The sequence below is a fragment of the Alternaria incomplexa genome (assembly GCF_024043165.1).
Source record: "Alternaria incomplexa strain BMP 0042 chromosome Unknown scaffold_10, whole genome shotgun sequence".
Taxonomy (NCBI): Eukaryota; Fungi; Ascomycota; class Dothideomycetes; order Pleosporales; family Pleosporaceae; genus Alternaria; species Alternaria incomplexa.
This window is the reverse complement of record NW_026249859.1, coordinates 637,026-656,564: the sequence shown is the minus strand read 5'-3', so window position 1 is coordinate 656,564 and position 19,539 is coordinate 637,026. Positions and strand designations below refer to the sequence as shown.

Genomic DNA, 19,539 nt, shown 5'->3' with positions numbered 1-19,539 from the left:
ATCTAGAACGATGCACATTCCTCGACCTCCCAGCAGAAATTCGGAACCACATCTACGGCTACATCGTCGGCAAATTCGAGCGAAGAATCATAGATCATGGCGGGAAGGAACGATGCGTGACAACCGTCAAAGGCGTCTTTGCCCAGCTACCGAAAACAATCCGTGGTCTGCTTAATACCTGCAAAACGATATGGCTCGAGCTTCTCTCGCTACTATTCGGGTCATATACTTGGACTGCTGATCTTCTATTACGAACCTCACCACCTGGGAAGATTCTCACACGTTCGAACGGGAGTTGGCTCCGAGAGCCAAGTACACTCTTTCATCCGACATCCAACAATATCCGCCGCGTCAATTTCCGAATCAAAGACACCGTTCCACATCCAGGGTCTTCACCGAAGCTGCTTTTGCAATACACGGTCGAAATACGTCTCAGCGAGCGCACTAGTGCTGATGCTTTCACTGCTCGGGTCTCGGGGTTCGTAACGGGCGTAGGTGGAGAGAACCGTTATAATTTTAAAGCAGACAAGGGTAAAGCTCTGGAGCAGGTATTTGAGCAGAGCATCAATGGCGCTCTGCAGGATATGGTCAAGACAAAGTTAGCGTCGAGACAGAGTAGCAGTTGCTTCACTGTGGAGGAGTGGCAGGGGCTCGTATTGCGGCTTAAAGACGCGTACATGGCGTGGATTGCAGAAGAGCAAGCATCGGAGTGAGGCACGGCTTGCGCGAAGGAGGCTTGTAGGTTGATGAATTATGAAAGGAAGACTACCCTTGGTGTCTCATAGTACCCTAACCTCTCCTCCTCGTACTTGGCCGACGCTGCATCGTTGGTATCTCTGAGATCACCTGCGCCATCAGTAGCTCCCAATCACAATACCCCAGAGGTACAAGCGACCCTTCTGCCCAGTACTTGCACTTTTCGTCCTCAGACATGGATGCCAAGACAGAAACACTCTTCTCTTCAGTCGAAAGAATAGTATCGTCTCGTTCTAGTTCCGGCTCGACTGGTCCGGGTGTATCCGCGACGTCGAGGTGCGATACAGCATAATAACAGGATACCATGTGTCGTACGCCAATAGCACAGTGCTGAAGAGCATCACCGGTGGCGCAGACCGTCATGAGGCAGATACCTAAGGCGCGCCACCTAGGGCCCTGTGTATTGAGGTAGCCGCACACACCGAGGTACGTTGTCAATATAGTAGCCATGACAAGGGGCAGGTTCAGTATTGGCGATGATCGTAAAGGCTTCTGGCGTGCTTCCCAGACACGAACCTATATTCCCATTAGACGTCGACGTTATGGTTGGGAAGAGAATTATCTTACATAGTGTTCGGTGGAAGGTAAGACATACTGCAGCGCATCCCAAGAGAAGATATACGCCATGGCTAATCGCATCCATGGACCGGCAAAGTAATACTCGGCAACATAGCTTGCGACGAATGTTCCGTACACCGCTATCATGGCGTCTTTAGCGAGACCAAAGTCGACAGCGAAGCGTGTTTGATACGCCAATATCGCAAGCAGAGCCGTCAAGAGAAAAACCGCCCACACCTCATCCTGGGTCGTCGAACGCGCCCAGAGGGGCAGGAGAAGCGCGAGTGCGAGGCGTAAGGGTAGTTGAATAGTCGAGAGCGTCATATCTTTGTGAAGTTGGTGAGGGGAGGGTCGGGAGAAGTCGATGTGGTTTCATTAGTTACAGGTTGTGTGCTGCAATCACGCGTTGATTGCCTTTCGCTTCCCGTCGTTACTATTGCCCACTGTCCGATCACAGGGTCGTGCCTTACTTTCACTCTCGGTGGAGTGGTCTACGGTTTCTACGTGTGGGCATTGTTACTCCAAGCGTCGTAGCCTGCGAGCAAAAGTTATCCGTAGGTAACCTTCTCCGGTAGCGGCCCGGCGGACATGTGCGGCCGCTCCTCCTCCATCGCATCCGCGTCCGCATATCGTGGTAAATCTTGATGTGTCTGCCCAAACACCACGGGCTGTGGCTTCGCATAATGTTCCCTCGTTTCCTGCGCAAACCCTGTGTTGACATCGTCCATACCCTCTATCCTGCTGTCGTGCCGGCTCGCAACACCGCGTAGACCAAATGCCACAGGATCGTGGCCCTCCCACCCCTCGCTTACCATCTTCTCTACCTTCTCGATGACCATCCTACAAAGATTTCGATGCCCTTCTTCCATCTTGCCCTTTACGAAAGGCATCAGCCACCACGCGCAGCTGACTTCCACATCTTCAACTAGCACAAACTGCGCGTCTCCGACGCCCATGCCCTCACCCTCAACCTCGCTACCCAGTTCGCCATTTGCAACCACCCTGTATTCAGCCCTGAGTATCACGCCCGCCGCCGCATCTGCGCGCGTCTTTATGCCCTGTCTCGTGTTCTGGTAACAGACTGGGAAGGTTATGTACTTCTTCCCGTACTGCCCAATACCAGGGAACCACGTTATGCACTCGCTGACGTGGTACGTTGCGACGGGGTATTGGTCGGGCGGATACCAGTATGTATCTTTGAGGGTCGTTTCGGCGGTGCTGGGGGCTGTCTCATAGCCACAGCTAAGGGCTTGGAGTGTGAGGGTTGTGTCGTGGTCATGCAGCGCGGCTACGACCGAGGCGGGGGAGATGTGGCTTGGGAGATGGTGCGCGACGTGAAGGTTGTGTTTTGCGCTCATCGTGAATGCGCGATGTCGAGGACGCGTAGGAGTTCAGCTTCCTGGTAATGGGATGCTCGATTATTCGTCTGGTAGGGCTAAAGATAGAAAATTCGTAGTGTTTTCGAGACCGGCTGCGAATGATGGTGAACGTAACGATTAGCGACTACAATTACTAGGAGCTATACAAAGTTGGGTATCGAAGTCTTAGAAGTCAAAAAAGTAAAGAGAAAATGTGCGAATGACGAGGCTGCAGGGCGGCTAGCAGTAGCTGATGCATGTTGCGTCGCTGACTGAGGCGTTGCTATCTTGGTCTGAAACAGATGGATGGGCATCACCTGCGACGCGAAAGGGTCCGGCGGTAAACGTCATCACCGTGTCGCGCTATTCCGCATACGGCAAGGATCTATTTCCATCCCACCGTCTTTTCAAGGTTGTAAGGCTTGCTCGCAAGGACAGGGACTTGAATGTTGCATTCTCATGAAGACTTCATTAAAAGCTAGTATTGCGTTGACATCACTTGGACGAACCGTAGCAGCCCTCGACCACAAGACGCGATGCGCAAGAACGATCATCCACGCCTCCATCCTCCCCACTGCTTATATAGTATACCTGAACCCAGCTTGGCCTTCGTTCTCGTCCATCGGCTCTCCATTAGCCCTCTGCTTATCTACCACTTTATTCTTCTTCAAGAAGTACGTAGTAGTGCAGCACAGCACTAGCAGAATGTAGATCTGAAGACCAGCCGTGACCCAGAGACCCGTAATGTATGTGGGAGCTTCTTCCTGAACGAAAGTCGTTGATGCAAGAATACCACCGATTGCACCGAAGCCGATCTGGAGAGCGCTTCCGACGGACCGCTTACTTTGGCCACGGATGTTGTTGCTTTGGTACGCGAGAATAGCCGGGACGTTGCCCTGGCAGCCACATACTCCTAGGAATGAGCCAAAGTACCTTGCCCCGTTGTTCTTGGCATATGCTACGATCATGAGACCGATGATGGCAAGAATCGATTGCGCAGCAATCACGGGAGCGCGAAGGCGGTATTTGTCTCCTAGCCATGCGAACCCAAAGGCTGTGAACATCGCAAACAGACTGGGAGGCGCGGATAGTGCGTTAGCCTGACCAGGCGAATATCCCATGCCGAGAAGAATGACCGGGAGGAAATAACTGAAGGCGTACGCTGGCATGGTTGTCGACATGAATAACGTGGCATAGGCCCACAATTTGAGGTCTTTCAAGTGGTAAACGAATTTGGCCCAGGTCAATGGATCCGCTACCGAGTCACCTCGATCATCTTCGATACGCTGCATGATGACAGCGGCCTCAGCGGAAGTGAGGAATCCTTTCTTTTCGGCTTTATCGGGGAAGTCTAGGATGATAAACCATGCTGCGATCGCAACAATGCAAGTCAAGATGCCCTCTACACTGAGTGTCAGTATTGCCTGAGTAGAATCAACAAAGCTCGAAAAGCCTCAGATCGAGACGAAGTGCAATGTGGAGAGAGGACCTAGTTAGAAATTGGTGGGGGGTTCTGCTTACCTATGATGAAGATCCATCTCCAGCCACGGAGACCACCGACACCTTCCATTTGCATGAGACCATACGCAAGGATGTTCGCAAGGCCACCGATACCGACAGAGAAAAGATAGAAGCCACCCAGTCTGCGTTCTTGGTAAGCCATTGCTACCATGCCTTTGGTTTGATGAAGGTCGCATACCTTTTTTGTGTCTCATAGCGGCGATACCAACAAGTGATGAGATATACACATCCAGGGAAGAACCCAGCCTCGAAAGCTCCCAGTAATACACGGCATATGGCAAGTGAAATCCAGCTTTCGACAAAGCCCTGTCCGATCATGACAGCACCCCATGATACGGCGATGAAAGCTAGCCAATTCGCGCTACCCACTTTACGAAGGACGATATTAGATGGAAGCTCAAGCAGGAAGTATGTCGGAAAGAAGAGAACCAGGACGATGGTGTAGCGATCTCCGATTTGGAGGTTGAGGTCCGGTCCCATTCCAGCAACTCGGGCGTTGGAAATCTGTCGCCGGTAAGCGTTTCGTCTAGATGCGGACAGAAGGTGTCTGAACTGACGTTTGTGCGGTCTATGAGCGCGATGGAGTACAGGGCACCCAATATAGGTAGCAGCCTCCAGTCGACCCTACGCACCAACCTCTTCTCTTCGATCTGATCATAAGCATACTCCGAGACGTTGTTGTCCGTCGCCGTCGGACTGACTGCTTCCTTGTGAGTAGTGTCTTGCTTGTAATCGTCGTCGCTGTTCATGATGGGCAGAATATCCGGTTTTCTCTGCACCGTGGAAAAGGCTCAAGAATACAGGGGAGGATCGTCGCAGGGACAAGAGCAGCTGCGGATCATTTCTCTTATCACGCATCCACTTATACTGGAGTGATGACGATGGAGACCGAGGCAAATTCCGGATTACAGCCAGGGCGAAGCTTCCCAAGAGCTCGAGGTGTCGTGGCTGGGCATGCCGTGTGTTCCACCTCCATCACAAACCCGGCAGACAGAAACCTATTGATCTTTTGGCGCGTCGCATACGGACCCAAATGGAGTAAGTAGATAAGGAACAGGGTCTAATGAGATCCAACCAAGTCATCAGAAGACCCGAGCACGAAGTGAAGAAGCCTTGGACAAGGAGAAACCTCCATGATGGGATACTGCTCCTTGCGCCATATTACCACCGAAGTGCTAACGTCGCCAGCTTTGCGACACCGTTGTCATGCCGAGATGCCAAACGTGGGACTGTCCAATGATGCTCGTGGTGAAGCATGAGCGCAGATCTGTCATCCAGTAATGACACCGAGAGCATCAGTGCTCAGCTTGTCTGGGCGTGCAACGGCGGGTTGGCCAGATTGCGGGGTTGGTCTTGGGTCGGTCTTGAGGCTCTTAGCCATGTGGATGGCTTCCGAAACGCTCATCTGGGGTGCATGTCATCGGCGCGAATGTGAAATGACGCATCGCGTCGTGCTGAGTGTGGCATGTAGGCGAGATCGTTAGCATTAAGTGACATATTTTTGTTTCAAGTCCTTGTGTAACAGCGTTTAGCTGTGTTCAGCTACGGAAACGCTTACAGAAACGCTTGCGTATGTGCCGTGCAATGATCCTAGATTGAGGGCAAGGGCGCGGTTGGTGTTCGCGCGAGATGAGATGGAAGACGCGGGGGCTTAGCGTCATTAGCGCCTTGGCGTGGAAGCACCGGATGCGGAGTTGCTTTGCTCGCAATCGACTAAAATGCGTTTCATCAGTCACTACCTCACTGCCTGCATCCACGGAGACCATACATCGGCATACCCGGGATCTTTTTAGACACAATTATAATCCCATTGACCTGTGAGGCTCCGAGAGCCCTACAGCAAACTTCGATCATGCCTGTCCCAGAGCAGCTGTCGCATTAACCTTGCTGATGGTTCATCGTCTACTCCAGAAACGAGTTCGAGCTGTCGCATACATCGCGCTATCAAGCAACAGGAATAATGTTATACAAGTAACTAGAGCTTACAGACTAATAACGGCATGTCTACTGATGCAAAACTTACCCACGTAGCAGTTTGTGAACCTCAGTAGCGATTCTTCGTCTCGGATTACGGGCATCGTCTTCGGCTATCCACCTACTCCTGTAGACCCAGATCGATTTTAACACCATGTTTGCCTCAACCACGGCTAGCTGGCAGATGTGTTGCGATCGGTTCCGACAAATACCACCTGCACAGCAGCGAACCTGAGTCTGTCAGCCCATGTCATCGACAACAGTTCATTGCTTACGCAGCAGTCACAGCGAACACTTCAGCGCGTTTGGCTTCAGTTAATGTCCTCAAGCAGACACTCAGCAATACGTTGGAACCGCCGATCACCCACAGTTTCACCCTCAAAGAATCCAGATGTAACAGTATCAGGATTGACGCGATCGGCAGCAGCGACGCTAATATGGAGGTTATCCACGATGTGACCCTCAGCACCGTGCTGTCGTAGTAGACCCGGCGCCCGTGATGCTTGTCAGTCTTCTTCAGGCGTCCAAGACCGCACTTAAAGAGAAGGATGGCATTTTCCGACACCCAACGAGAGAACGGATCCGCAGGCTCACGAGGGCATACGCCGACAAGATCGGGAGGATAGTTCTCGGGGTCATGGGGGTGACCCCAGAATAGGGCATCGAGACCACCCAGTTCTCCGCCTCCCATGTCATCACTTTGTAGTAGCCGGTAGACGTCATTCAGGTCGAGTCGGTCAGGTTCTGGTATCTGAGAAAGTCTATGCTGCTGCAACAACGCGGTGTCTCTAGATACGTCAGATTTCGAAGGCGCGTGCTCATCGGACGACAAACTCACTGTACTTCTCCCGTTTGGATGATATATTGGCGAGCAACTCGAGTTGATATGGATCCCCGTCCTGAGGGCTGTGTAACAGTCTCATGTAGCTTGTCGCGTAATGATGTTTGTTGCCTTTCGCCTCCTCTCTATCACTTATTTCGGTACCGTGGAGGTCTTTCTCAAGGATAGCGAGCTCTGCCTGCATGTATAACAGCATGCGCGCGTTGAGTGCAACGAACTTTCGAAAGATGAGAGTTTCTGGCTTGACGCCCATGCGTTCCGATAGGCGTGGGTAGCCGATTGGATGGTTGCGCCATGCAGCAGACAGTGCTGCTTTTTTCCTCGAACGTTTCGACTTCTCGTTAGTCATGCTCGAGCCAGATGTGGTTTGGAAGGTATTCTACGAGGAACGAGGTTTTAATGACTACGTTGCGTACAACCGGCTTTAAGTAGGCAGTGTTGGGGCTGATCAGCATCCTCCTGCTGCGCTACGGGGCTATGCGCCTGTGCAATGTTGCATAACGGCTACCGGCATAAAGCGAACAGCCAACCACCGTATTCGAATGATTCGAATAATATTATGGGATTGTATATACGCCAAGTCTGGAAACCGCCGACACTCTACGTGCAATGCGCGTACCCGATAAGTGCTGGGGAACTACTTTTCCAGATACTTACTACACGTGCTCCAAACGAATCGTGAACTTCAGTGTTGTGAAGCTATTTGCTGTTTTGAGTTGAGCGCATTGTAGTGAAAGCTGCATTGAAACGCGGTCTCGTCTTAGGCTTCAGCACCTCAATATAGCTTGAACTCATGTTCATAGCGGGAAAAAAAAAACTTTATACGATTATAACATGGGTGGCAATCCAGGGGAGGCATTACAGTCTGAAGCTACACAGTAGCGATAACTCCATAGCCGGTTAATGGTTCCATTGCATGTATTATACTACACTCAAACCAAATGTTCCTGGTTATCCCTAATGCTCTTAGCGGACATTGTCCTCTTGCGAGTAGCTCCCACATCACATTATGGGTATATGATAATAATTATCGTGCCATGGTAGATATATGACAGCTCATCTTTCGGTCTTGACACGCGAATAGAACAGCAGGTCAGGGTGAACATAACGACAAGTCACGCAAGTTGTCATTCATGTCAACTGTCCAGCACATGATGCAATGACTAGTACCATCTGCTTTGATAGCAAACGAATCGGCTTAGAGATATAAAGTTCATGTACGTATTCATAGAAAGGTGCATCGGATATCATCTACTAGCACTGAATCACTACAATGTTTTCTGGCATTGGACGTAAAACAGGAACCAAGGGCAGCAACCATCCTCCACCCAAACCAAGTAAGTACCGCCAATGAATGTATGGGTATCTTCAAAATCTTACTGACTGTAATATAGGTGACGCACAGCTTCTTAGGTCGAACAATGTAAAGAATGCCAACGATAGAACGCACGATGTGACCGCGCTTAGACTACAGCGGGGCTGGCTTTGCTGTGGCAACTCTAGCACCAACATCCGCCATTGTAACAAGTTCGTTAGGAATCGGAGATCCAAGATAGCTGACGCACCTTGTGATAGTCCAGGCTGCCACCATCACGGGGTGGACATCAGCCTACCTCTGAGCAAAAACTATGAAGGTTCCTTATGCCTTCATTGCCAAGACGTGGTTCTCGTTGCGCCCGGCCATAGGAATTTAGAAGCTCATGTAATTGGCGAGATAGCTTCTCCTGGGTTCATCGGCTGGGTCTGTCTTGACTGCAACTATTGGAACACTTACAGTCTCGTCGGTACTCCTGAACGCTCTGTCAAGCTCTGTAACAGCGCTGTATGTAAGGCCATTGATGAGGAAAACAAACAGTGGTACATCGAGGAGATGAAGAAGTGGGGGCGCGGGAGCAAGCGTGGACGAAAGCCTATCCGTCGACCGCTGTATCTTCAGAAGGATGAGCAGCAGTGGAAACACGCGATGGCAGTCAGGTGGAAGCGTCCAGGTATTCCATAACTTTCTAGATAACTGTCGCAAGGATACAGTCCTGACATGTTACAGATTCATATCAGACGTGTTTTCGTGGAGGAATGTTTTGGATTGCACAAAGTGAAACCTTGGAAGTGAGCCGTCATCAGTATGCCAGCCGAACAATCTTGCTTAGCGCCTTCCACCCCGCTAAAATACACGCCTTTGTTCCCGTTAATAAGGGACAGTAATGTTATCCTAGTTGCAGCCGTAAGCTTCCTGAACACATCAATGGTTTGAATCACGATAACAGCATAAATGCTGACAGAACTGGTAGCATTCTCCATGACATTGATTTGTAACGTACCATACGTGTTGTAACTAGTTATTTCGCATCAGGTAGCTCTCTAGAATTGTAACGTTCGTTGGAAGGCATTCGCAAAAGGACACGCTTCTAATGTAGCCCAGCGTAGCTCGGTTGGTACCGCTACACTACGCAGATGCATGACGGTGACGCACTGTTGGGTGCGAATACAACTTCCTACGGCCCATGAACAAGTGTTTGGCCCAAAAAATGACCTGTATAGCCGCGAATCTATGCTCAAAGTCAGATGATATACAGTTTGAACAGCTACTAGAACTTACACTGCTGTCATCGCGAAGACGTCCGTCCTTCTCGCCTCCGTGAACCATCCTAGACAGAGCGACACAATGCCGTTGAAAACAGCCATGGCGGCGAGACGATGTACCAGCGAGGGTATGTTGACCAGTGCGATGATCGATATGACCGGGAGGATGGAAGCGATGAAGCAGGTCAACCAGAACGTGATTGTTGAGATCGTGTCGTCACGATAGAAACACATGGGGTTTTCACTTTCCTTTCCCGGGTATAGCTTCTTGAAGAATAAGAAGACGTGTACCAGTCGATCGGAGAGCATGGTCGTGAACGTGTCGGTGCGCACTCGAGGACGCAGCGCGACCAAGCCATCGTCTGCGTGAGCGGTGGGATTACTTTTTCTGCCCCAGATGTTTCTGTCTGGACCGAGCAAGGGCAGCGCCATCTCTGAGCAGGCCATGAAGCCTTGAACGTCCTTGAGGTCGAAGTAGTCTGGAGGCTCGAACTGGCAGATGGCTGTCTGGTAGTACAACGCCTTGTCTTTGCCGATCAGTATCACCACTCTTGGTGTCTTTATGGTCATGGGTACTCACTGTACTCCCTAAGCTTCTCTCGAATCTTGAGAATGAGGCTCAGTTGCGATGCGTCGACACCATCCCTTTCCTCTGCTGAAACTTCAAGCCAAAACCAGTCGCTAGCATACCGAGCTTTCTCTCCTTCATCGCTGGCGTGGTCTGCGACTTCCATCTCTCGTAAAGTCTCTTCCAAGTATGTTATTTCTGCCTGCATGTATAGCAAGTTCTTCGCGTTGAGTGCGCCAAAACTACGGAAGATGGCGCTCTCAGGTCGTATGCCCATTGACCGGGCAAGCTTGGGGTAGCCTTTGACATAGCCTTGAAGTAGCTTGGATTCTGATGTCTCAGCCATTGTGATGAGAGAAATGGAGTGGAGGAGGAGAAGAAGAAGAAGAATTGATGCGAATGCTGGGGGTCTACAACACCTCTCGCGGCGTCTTTATATACCCCCCTAGGGGTAGTTCGCGCAATTGAATGATTGTTGGAGATTGATTGGTACAACTGTTGACATATCGTAGCCTTAAATCAATCCTGAGCGACTGCCGACAGCCACCAAACTCAACCTTGAATTCTCCAAACATCATCGCCGACATGCGTCATCAGCCCAACAAGGGCTTCACACCGGCTTCCAACTTCTCCATATACGTACTACAGAGACTGCCATCCCGCCAAACACCACGGATGTTCAACGTCGCATCAATATCTTCAAGTGGATTGCCTTCAACCAGCAACATGTCGGCGTTGAGTCCTTCTGCCAGGCGTCCGCGATCGGTGAATTGGAAACGTTTGGCTACCAGGCTCGTGGCCGAGCGCAAAGCCTCCGCAGGTGTCATGCCGATCTTGTGCACGAAGACATTCAATTCTTGGTGCATTGACAGACCGAATGCTGTTCCCACTGCTGGACCTGCTGAATCACTTCCGCTATAATTCGTTAGTAACTTGATGACTGGACTGCAAAGATACGACTTACCAGAGGATATCGATACCCGCTTCTCTCAGCTTCTTCACGCCCTCGTATGCGTATTCCACTTTACCGTTCTCAGCAGAAAACCCCATGCACTTACACATGTTGCCCACGCGATCGTCGTTGATCAGCCCTTTGATCCGGGGATCGTGTGCGAACTGGTGCTGCAGTTCTTTCCCCTCGGTTGTCAAACTGCCGATTGCAGCCAGTGTTGGATTGACCCAGGCGTTGTTCTTTTTGTATGCATCTATCAGCTCCTGGGTCGGCGGCTGGTCGCAAAACGTATGTGTGAGGCCATCAACACCCGCGTTCAGAACATCGAGAGTATCTCGCAGGGAGAGAGCGTGTGCGACGGTCAGGTAACCCCGCTTCTTGGCTTCCGTGATGATGGTTCTTTGCAGTTTGACTGAAGGGTAGGTGAACTCGCGACCCATACTGGTCCCGCTCTCGTGCATGAGTTTGATGTAGTCTGGTTGCATCTCTTTCTTCGTCCACTCCAAGTATTCTACCACGCTGCTTTGATCCGTCAACTTGGGCCACTTTGCAATTGCCGCCGCTGTTTCCGGACTCTTGTCGTGAGCCGTAATCACGGGTATCGGCCACCCGTTCTCGATGGTGGCAGCCTGGCCTGCTGTCTTGTACGAAGCAGTATCTGGCTCCAAAGTCTGCTTCTTCAGCTTTTGCACGTTCTCAAGCTCGTTGTGCATCTCGCACACGGTAGTCACGCCAAAGCGCAACGCTTGAGGTAGAGCTTCGGGATCGGCCCTGTCTGCGTGGATGTGGCAGTCGATCAAGCCTGGGAGAAGCGTGTGGCCTGGTTTCGAATATGTCTTTACTTGTTCGAGCGGCGCATCGCTCATGGGTCCAACACTCTTGATCTTGCCATCGAGTACGTGAACATATCCTTCGTCGATAGTCTCTTCGCCAGTGAAAATGCGAATGTCGCGAAGGAGAAAAGTCGTCATGGTGCTGTATGCTTCGGTGGTAGGACTGTATCTTGTCGCAACGCTTTGCTGCTAGCTGGTCTTCGTAGGCGTTGTAGACTACACTTGCTTTGTGCGATTGTTATACCGACAAAGGATGCAGGGACGGAACTACGTGTCCCTTCTGAATCGCACACATTGCTTTTGTAGAAGATTACATCTAGCTCACTTTGCTGCAGATGGGGGGCCAGCGGTACGGGCTCGTTGCATTAGCGTCCGGCTACGACCCGCAAACTACGGATAGAAAGGGCGTCAAGCCCGTGAGGCCAGTATGGTATTGCGAGTATGCCGTGTCGCAGACGTGAAAATTTACCGGTTTGTCTGACACTGGACGGACGTGATGGCTTTGTCGTCATTAGTAAGTATCGTGGTCCCCCCATTCGGTGAGCGTCGTGGAGAGCCGAAGCCGGTTCACCGCTCCCGTGCCATGCGCCATGGTGGATGGAAGGTAACAGGGACAAGTGTGAAGTTCAGCGGGTCTTCTATAGACGTTGCGTTAACGCGGTAATGCCCCTCATTCAGCGATTGTGACATGCATGAGAACCCGCATCGCTCCTTCGGATCGATCCACAGATGCCAAGACGCTAGTGACCAGTCGCGTTCATTCTCATCGCCGCTTCCTCCACTCGACTCTCCGTCTTCATATCATGACTTTGTGACCTTCACGACAGTTCGGCCTTTATAAAAAAAGAGCCGCATTCACATAATCTCAAACGTTCAACCGTTTGGCACATCTAATCATTTAGCTGTGAGTCATTGTCACCTCCGCCACCACGGGTGATGTATGAAGTGCATGAAGAATGGACTACGAGCTCTTCAACTTCTTCTTGAAATGTAGATGTTACAGTAGCTGAAGATGTGAACGTAAGTACAACACGATCTCAAGGAGACGACGTGGCCATTGCGAGTGACATATTCAAGGTACAAAAGCCTATCCTAGGCTGCTCAACTCTGAATCCTCACGCTCTCACCAAATAACAACATCACAACCGCCTGCTACTCTAAAGAAACTAAAGCCATGTTTCCCTACAGGCAGTCAGGGTATACCTATAACATTACGTTCTCACGTCAAGTACCTTTTCCAGGGTCTTATATTGTACAGGCCGAGAACCCGCAGCTGGCCCTCGTTCCACAATTGGCAGTTGTTCCACAACAACAAGTAGTCAACCGACGACAGACACGGGTTCACTACACCGGCTACGATAGAAATCTCATTGACGGCCAATTTTGTCGGTGCGCACGACCAGAAACGCACGGCGATGCATACTCACACGCCGAAGTTGACAACCACGCACAATACGACGGTGTACACATCCTATATCTTCAAGGCCAGGAGATACAGAGAGAAGAGTGTATCCAGCGATGCATGGATATCTTAGGCAAGGACTTGGTCAACTCGAAATACGAATTAAGAACGGTGCGTGCGCAGGTCATGCACCCTGACAGTATTCGAGCGATGGATGGTCAAAGCGAGACCGCGAGACGAGTAGCAGAGATTGGGGAAGTCAGGAATGGGCTACCGCACGATGCCATTTGGTACGGGCCAGTGAACCCCAAAGGATGCCATACTCACCCGCCACCTGAGCAATGCGACAGAAATTTCATCGGGGCATCTGGAAGTTGGGATCCGAGAACTGGGCGTGCGGTGAACGGACCACTACTGACTGGGCGTGAGCCAGATTGGGGGCAGCGTGGGTACGGTCGTCAGGGTTTTAGTCGACGTGGATATCGTTGAAGTGGTTGGCTGTATAGTTAGTTGTAAATTGAATCTGAGACAGATCGTCAGCATATTCAGAATGACTAGTTGTGCCTGCACCAGTAATTGCTTCCGTATAACGATCGGCTACTGTAGGGGAAACCGCAGCCAATGTTGCGGTCGGCTCCCAAGGAGGCTCTGAGAATGCCTGGCATGTCGGTCTGGATCCCCGTAGTAGACGTGCATTCGGGTGATATTGGTACTGTATTCCTTCGTTGCGTGCCGATAACCCGAGAACCCAGTGTGATTGGTGATGTATTCGCTGTTTTCCAGAACCATGACAGCTCGCGTCACGATGATAGACCCACGTCACGGGCCGAGTGAAGAGCGAACGACTGCGACGCGTAACGAACGGAAGCAAAGCCGCTGTCCGCCAAGCCCCCCACCAACGCGACGGAGCGTGTCTCCAGTTCGTCATGACTCCGGCATCGCAGTCTCCATCACGACTCTCATTTCTCTCCATTCAAGCCCTGTCTGGCTTCGATGCTGCACACTCGTTTTGTAGCTACTAACCATGGTGGTCCTAGTTGATCTGGGAGACGATGAACTGCCCAATTTAGAGACGCCCCATCCATCTTCCGGCCGGTTCAACGTCTGTCCGCCGCGTCGCTCCCTTGATGAAGGCGACGTGACGACAGCAGCCGAGAGGCCGAACCCGAATATCAATGGATTCAGCGCGGCACTTAGCTGTTATCCGTACGCTCCAGCCATAGCATGGACTTGATTCCGCGCTTTGATGTATGCTAATCATATTAACTATGCAGGATAGTCAGTCAGCTCGCTGCTCAGCTCGACCTCAACACGCTTCACGACCTCTCACGTACTTGCAGGCAGTTTCGCGCGAATCTGCTCGAATATCGCAGCCAGCTGGTCAGACATACGCTTCATTGCGAGAATGAAGACGATGACCTCAGTGAGAAGCCTGGTTCGCGACTGCACGAGGGGCGACATGTCTTACAGAGCCGCTTGACGACTGGTCGCGTCGGCAAATGCGCCCGCGATATGGTGGGCGACTGCCAGCGGTGTGGGAAAGTCGTATGCCGGGTACGACATCCAGATGCAAGTGAAAGGGCATAGAGCTAACAGGTCTTGCAGAACTGTACGATGAAGCCACCACCAACGCCCACGCTCAGAGCGCGCCATCGCCGTTTATGTCGCACGTGTACCAAAGCGCCCCTCCCACTGCTCATGGCTGTGCAGAAGCAGCGCTCCTTGTCGACGTCTCCCTCGCCACCCGGGTCACCAGAGACACATCCAGTGCTCTTTGATGGTGACAACCCGCGAGCCTTTACGGCGCCAGCTTTCGAGCGTACACCCTGCAACTGCGACAATGTAGTTTGGCTCTGCGCGCCATGTGGCAAGGACCTGCGAAACGCCGATACCACCTACGTCCGCGGTTGGAGCTGGCGCACCATGTACAGCCACATGCACGGCGGCGTAGGCATCGGTCTCGGCGAAGGCAACGAGGGCGTAGAATGCGGACGAGGCTCCGCATGCCTAGGCGCACACATCGTCGAGCACGAGACCTGCGAGCAAAACCTCCTCGACACCATCGAGAAAGAGAGATCGCAAACCCCTGAGTCACCCGAACGCTGGAGGGGCTCTTCTTACCTTACACAGGAGATCGAAGGCATCGGCGGTGTGCTCAAGGTCAAACACAAGAAGCAGGTGCGCGTCGGCGAATGCGTTAAGCTGTTTGAGGACGAGAAGAAGAAGTCAATTCAGTATCTTGAGCGAGAGGTGAAGGGCGAGCTGAGGAGTTGGTGCTCTTGGTGTGAAAGGGTTGTGCTGGGTAAGAAGGACAAGGCTGAGATCAATGGGGAAAGACCCTCGTCGAGTGGCTCGAGCTCATCGTCTAGTAAACCAGTCTTTACTTATAGATACTGATTTGGACTGTTATTAGCTATGTAATCCTGCCCAGATATCATTAATGCACTCCCGCATCCGACCGCGTACTCCCTTCACCTATCAGTTTACCCCCAGCGCACTCTCAAGGTATTTTACCTCTTGTCTCAACTTCTCACACTCCACCCGAGCAATATCGAGGTCTTCTCGAAGCAGGTCCCGTTCGCTCTCCACCTCTTGTATATTACTATTATTACAATCCTTTTCTCCTTCTCTTCTACTCTCCAGCAGCTCTTTATATCTGTACAACAAGTCTCGCAACTGCAACAACAGGTTAGTCTTCTCGTTCTGCAACTCTGCCTTCTCCTTCATGAGCTTGTCAGGCGGAGGGCGGCGATCTTCATCCAAGACAGCTGCCAATGTGTCTCGACTTTGTTCGAGTGCCTCACGGAGCTTCGCATCGAGATTCTGACACGCGAATTTCATACGCTCTTCTTGGTACGTCTTCTTGAGTCTCTTGATATCATGCTCCACCTTCGCTCGTGCATTCACTAGGTTGTGGAGCGTGCGCTCTCGTCCAAAGGGCAATCTGGAGCCGTCGAAATGCGCGGCGAGCGTTGCGTATTTGTCGTACTCTGCGTAGAGTTCGCGGTAGTTCTCTAGAAGTTCGGCGTGCGTCCAGCTGGCAAGGGCTTTCTTGGGCGTGAAGCCGGAAGACGGGTCCATCATTTGTAGACTCTGCGTTTGGTAAAGTAAGGGCATCGCAGAGGTGGATATAAGGGGACTATATCGTGATTGTTTGCGCAAAGTTTGCTTTATAACATAGTCATGGATGGTCACACGTGGGCTTTCCTTCTGGCGATTTCAAGGCAAGCTGAGAATCAAAGGGAAATGCGAAAGATGGATGAGTCAAGAGCGATCTTACTAGCTACAGAGTGGATTCAAGATCGAAATGTGAATATGATGTCGTAGCCAGCAGTACCTAGAAGGTCGACCGAGCTCTTCGATACTCGTGCTGGCGATAATGTCAATATTGCGAAAACACTAAACCTAAGAATGGTATACCATAAACGCCACGCTCTTATCCTAAACGCCGAACCTCCGCATAGGTGCTATCACTCCGTGTTCCCCGCCCTCTTCTACCGCCTCGCGCGAACATTGAACGGACTCTCCTCCGCGGCCTTGAAAGAGTCAAACGCAAACAGGCTGACAAAGTACAGCGCTGCAAACCTGATCACCACATCGCTCAGTCCGCCATTACCAGTCAGCATCCTTTGTAGGCCGGCAAATGGGCTTTCGCCGACCGGCCGACTGGGTTCTGAAGCGGAGCCAAGTGTGCGACCTTTGGTCGAGAAGACAGCGGAGGCAGCACCCGGGCCAGAAGTATCGTTTGCGGCTTTACGGACGGCGGCCGTGAGGGCTGCGGGGTTGGCGCCGCGGATGGTTTCGACGACGGAGGTGGATTTGATGACGAGGAAGGTTGGCATACTGGACAGTGTTTATGTTAGCTCATGAATCCACCGTTTCCTCCATCCTAGCATGCAGGTGTGTCTTTCGGGGGTGTACGTACGCGCTGACGCCATACTTCTTTGCAACTTCCTGTTGGCTATCCACATCCACCTTGACGAATTGCATTTTGCCTGGCTTGGTCTCTTTGTCTGCCAAGCCCTGGAAGACTGGCGCGATTGCCTTGCATGGTCCGCACCAATCCGCGTAGAAGTCGACGATAGTGTATTTGGATTGCGACAGAAGTTGAGAGAAGTGCGAAGCGGAGGTTACGGGTATGATTTTGCCGGGCATTGTGGCTATTATCGAGTGAATAGGCTCTTGAAACGAGGTAATTCCTGGGTGATTGGCGAAGGAGAATAGATAGGGTGGTTCGTGAAGTGGAGTTGCGTTGGTAGTGGGTGTGTTGCGGGGAGGACAGCTTGCGGCAAGGATGCGCCACTTCGAGCTCAGGTGGGTCGTGCGTCAGGGAACTAGCTGTGACGCGAAGTCAACGCGACCTACGACAGTGTCGCGATTTGGTCAAGATCAATCGCGCGGGTATTTTGATTCACAAGAAGCTTGCTATAGATTCCTTCAGCTATGTATGTGCTCTTTGTACATGTTCAGTTAGTTGTCACCTCGCTGTCATTTCCTTTGCCTTTTCAGGCCTTAACACGCTCTCCTACTTGATCGCATGTTCGGTCGGAATGCCATCGCGCTATGCAAGACCAGCAGTACCGGTGAACGGAGTGGAGCGGCTTCTTGACTTCTTGGGGATGTACTCGGGCTCATCCTCGCTTGCGTCCACCTCTCGGATAGGACGCTTCTTCGCTCGCGTCTTCTTGGCTTTGGGCTTGGGAACCGCTGCTGCATCTGTAGCTTTCACCGCGTCATCGACTCCTGCTTCTCCCAAATTGACACCGACGGTCGCTCCATTCTCAGTTGGCTGGGCATCGACTGCTCCTCCGACCTTACTTGTGCTTGGTGCCTTCTCCATCTCGAGCGGCGGCGAGGGCGGATAGGCGACGTTCGGCTGTGGTTCCACCTCGTGTTCCGGATCTTCTGCCTTGACTTTGGTCTCTGCGGCGTCCGCGGCGTCTTCTTCTGCCTCATCTTTGGCCTTCTTCTTCTGGGCCTGGGTCTTCTTTGGTTTCGCACGCGACTCGATCTTGGGCGCTGGTGGCTTAACGACCTTGCCTGTCTCGAGTGTCTCGGTCACGACTTCCTCAAACTCTGTGGAAAGGGAGTCACGGCCATCGAACATGTCTTCACTGACTCGGCGAACCACTTCTTCCAAGTCGAACGCTGACATGCACTGCCAGTGCTTGTAGACCATGCTCTCGTGCTCGCCACCGAACGGGACGGATAGACCAAGCCTCAGCTCACCTTTGGTGATCTTCACGTTCTGAGACAGGCAGTCGCTGCCACGACAAGCGCATGCACGACCAGCAACGTCGACCTTGTAGAAGCTGACATCAGTGTACTTTTTGGCGTATCGCTGAGCGTCCTTGGCCAGGTCTTCTCGGATGCCCTTGAAGTTCTTGTCGACCGGCTGACCCTCGAAGGCTAGCCGTACTTGCTCTTGGCTCTCTGGACTGAGTCGATCGTAGCCGGGTGCCTTTGTCGGATCGTTGCCGGTGGTCTCCTTCAAGCCCGCGATCTGATGCTTGGTCGCACAGCCCCTTCTCATGTCAGTACATACATAGTAGGCGCAGGAGGCTCCAGACGAAGGTAGACTTACCAGTGACGCCAGGCCATGTACCATCTAGCCTCTGGCTCAAACAGCGTGTGAGTACCGATACGTAGCTCTCCTTTCGCGATCTTGATCTGGCTGCGCTTGCAGGCGGCCTGACTACAGGTTGCGCGGCCAGTACTCGCCTGCTCTTGAAGTTGTTAGCCAAGAAACTGAGAAAGGGATGCGGCACAACATACCAAGACGCCATTTAGGGCCTTCGTCGTCCATGTTTGCGAATTTCGAGAGTTCTGTGGGATTTCGACAGGGGTTTCCGTGAATTGAGGCGGCAAGAGGTGAGATGTGAGTGCAGCTACCCGCGCTTCCAAGGTTGTGAGCAAGCACGTGCGGCTTGGCGGGGAAAGAGGAAGTCGCAGTGGCTGCGTCCAGTTATTTCGACGACTTCGTTCTCACCAGGTAGACCTCTGTTCCTTTATTCTAATTTCCAATAGGGATCAAGGCTCTGGAAGACACTCATGAGCGAGGAGTGGCGCCGAAACAGTTGTGGTCTTGTTTGTGGCCGAGACAACCTAGGAGACGAAACAGGAAAGAACGAGGTCACTGCGAGACTTTTCACTCAGTCATCGTCGACAGCTAAAGTACCACAACCTGCTCGGAGTA

At 51.9% G+C, this 19,539-nt stretch overlaps 8 protein-coding genes across 8 annotated transcripts; 1 reads left to right on the top strand and 7 right to left on the bottom strand.

Moving 5' to 3' along the window:
• Nucleotides 1-1,862: 1,862 nt before the first annotated feature.
• On the bottom strand, nt 1,863-2,672 carry J4E90_007097 (uncharacterized protein; the record flags this gene model as incomplete). Its single annotated transcript, XM_051436638.1, has 1 exon — nt 1,863-2,672. One exon carries the CDS (start codon nt 2,670-2,672, stop codon nt 1,863-1,865), a length of 810 nt encoding a protein of 269 aa, XP_051289384.1.
• Nucleotides 2,673-3,250: 578 nt separating this feature from the next.
• J4E90_007096 (uncharacterized protein) lies at nt 3,251-4,942 on the bottom strand (the record flags this gene model as incomplete). The annotated part of the gene is made up of 4 exons (XM_051436637.1): nt 3,251-4,074; nt 4,194-4,315; nt 4,372-4,697; nt 4,751-4,942. The coding sequence occupies 4 exons, from the start codon at nt 4,940-4,942 to the stop codon at nt 3,251-3,253; spliced, it is 1,464 nt and encodes a 487-aa protein (XP_051289383.1).
• Nucleotides 4,943-9,600: 4,658 nt separating this feature from the next.
• On the bottom strand, nt 9,601-10,502 carry J4E90_007095 (uncharacterized protein; the record flags this gene model as incomplete). Its single annotated transcript, XM_051436636.1, has 2 exons — nt 9,601-10,115; nt 10,169-10,502. The coding sequence occupies 2 exons, from the start codon at nt 10,500-10,502 to the stop codon at nt 9,601-9,603; spliced, it is 849 nt and encodes a 282-aa protein (XP_051289382.1).
• A 247-nt stretch (nt 10,503-10,749) lies between these two features.
• On the bottom strand, nt 10,750-12,079 carry J4E90_007094 (uncharacterized protein; the record flags this gene model as incomplete). The annotated part of the gene is made up of 2 exons (XM_051436635.1): nt 10,750-11,071; nt 11,121-12,079. 2 exons carry the CDS (start codon nt 12,077-12,079, stop codon nt 10,750-10,752), a joined length of 1,281 nt encoding a protein of 426 aa, XP_051289381.1.
• Nucleotides 12,080-14,757: 2,678 nt separating this feature from the next.
• J4E90_007093 (uncharacterized protein) lies at nt 14,758-15,740 on the top strand (the record flags this gene model as incomplete). The annotated part of the gene is made up of 2 exons (XM_051436634.1): nt 14,758-14,766; nt 14,940-15,740. The coding sequence occupies 2 exons, from the start codon at nt 14,758-14,760 to the stop codon at nt 15,738-15,740; spliced, it is 810 nt and encodes a 269-aa protein (XP_051289380.1).
• An 81-nt stretch (nt 15,741-15,821) lies between these two features.
• J4E90_007092 (uncharacterized protein) lies at nt 15,822-16,460 on the bottom strand (the record flags this gene model as incomplete). The annotated part of the gene is made up of 1 exon (XM_051436633.1): nt 15,822-16,460. One exon carries the CDS (start codon nt 16,458-16,460, stop codon nt 15,822-15,824), a length of 639 nt encoding a protein of 212 aa, XP_051289379.1.
• Nucleotides 16,461-16,837: 377 nt separating this feature from the next.
• J4E90_007091 (uncharacterized protein) lies at nt 16,838-17,498 on the bottom strand (the record flags this gene model as incomplete). The annotated part of the gene is made up of 2 exons (XM_051436632.1): nt 16,838-17,186; nt 17,269-17,498. The coding sequence occupies 2 exons, from the start codon at nt 17,496-17,498 to the stop codon at nt 16,838-16,840; spliced, it is 579 nt and encodes a 192-aa protein (XP_051289378.1).
• A 406-nt stretch (nt 17,499-17,904) lies between these two features.
• On the bottom strand, nt 17,905-19,149 carry J4E90_007090 (uncharacterized protein; the record flags this gene model as incomplete). The annotated part of the gene is made up of 3 exons (XM_051436631.1): nt 17,905-18,868; nt 18,928-19,069; nt 19,119-19,149. The coding sequence occupies 3 exons, from the start codon at nt 19,147-19,149 to the stop codon at nt 17,905-17,907; spliced, it is 1,137 nt and encodes a 378-aa protein (XP_051289377.1).
• Nucleotides 19,150-19,539: the final 390 nt, after the last annotated feature.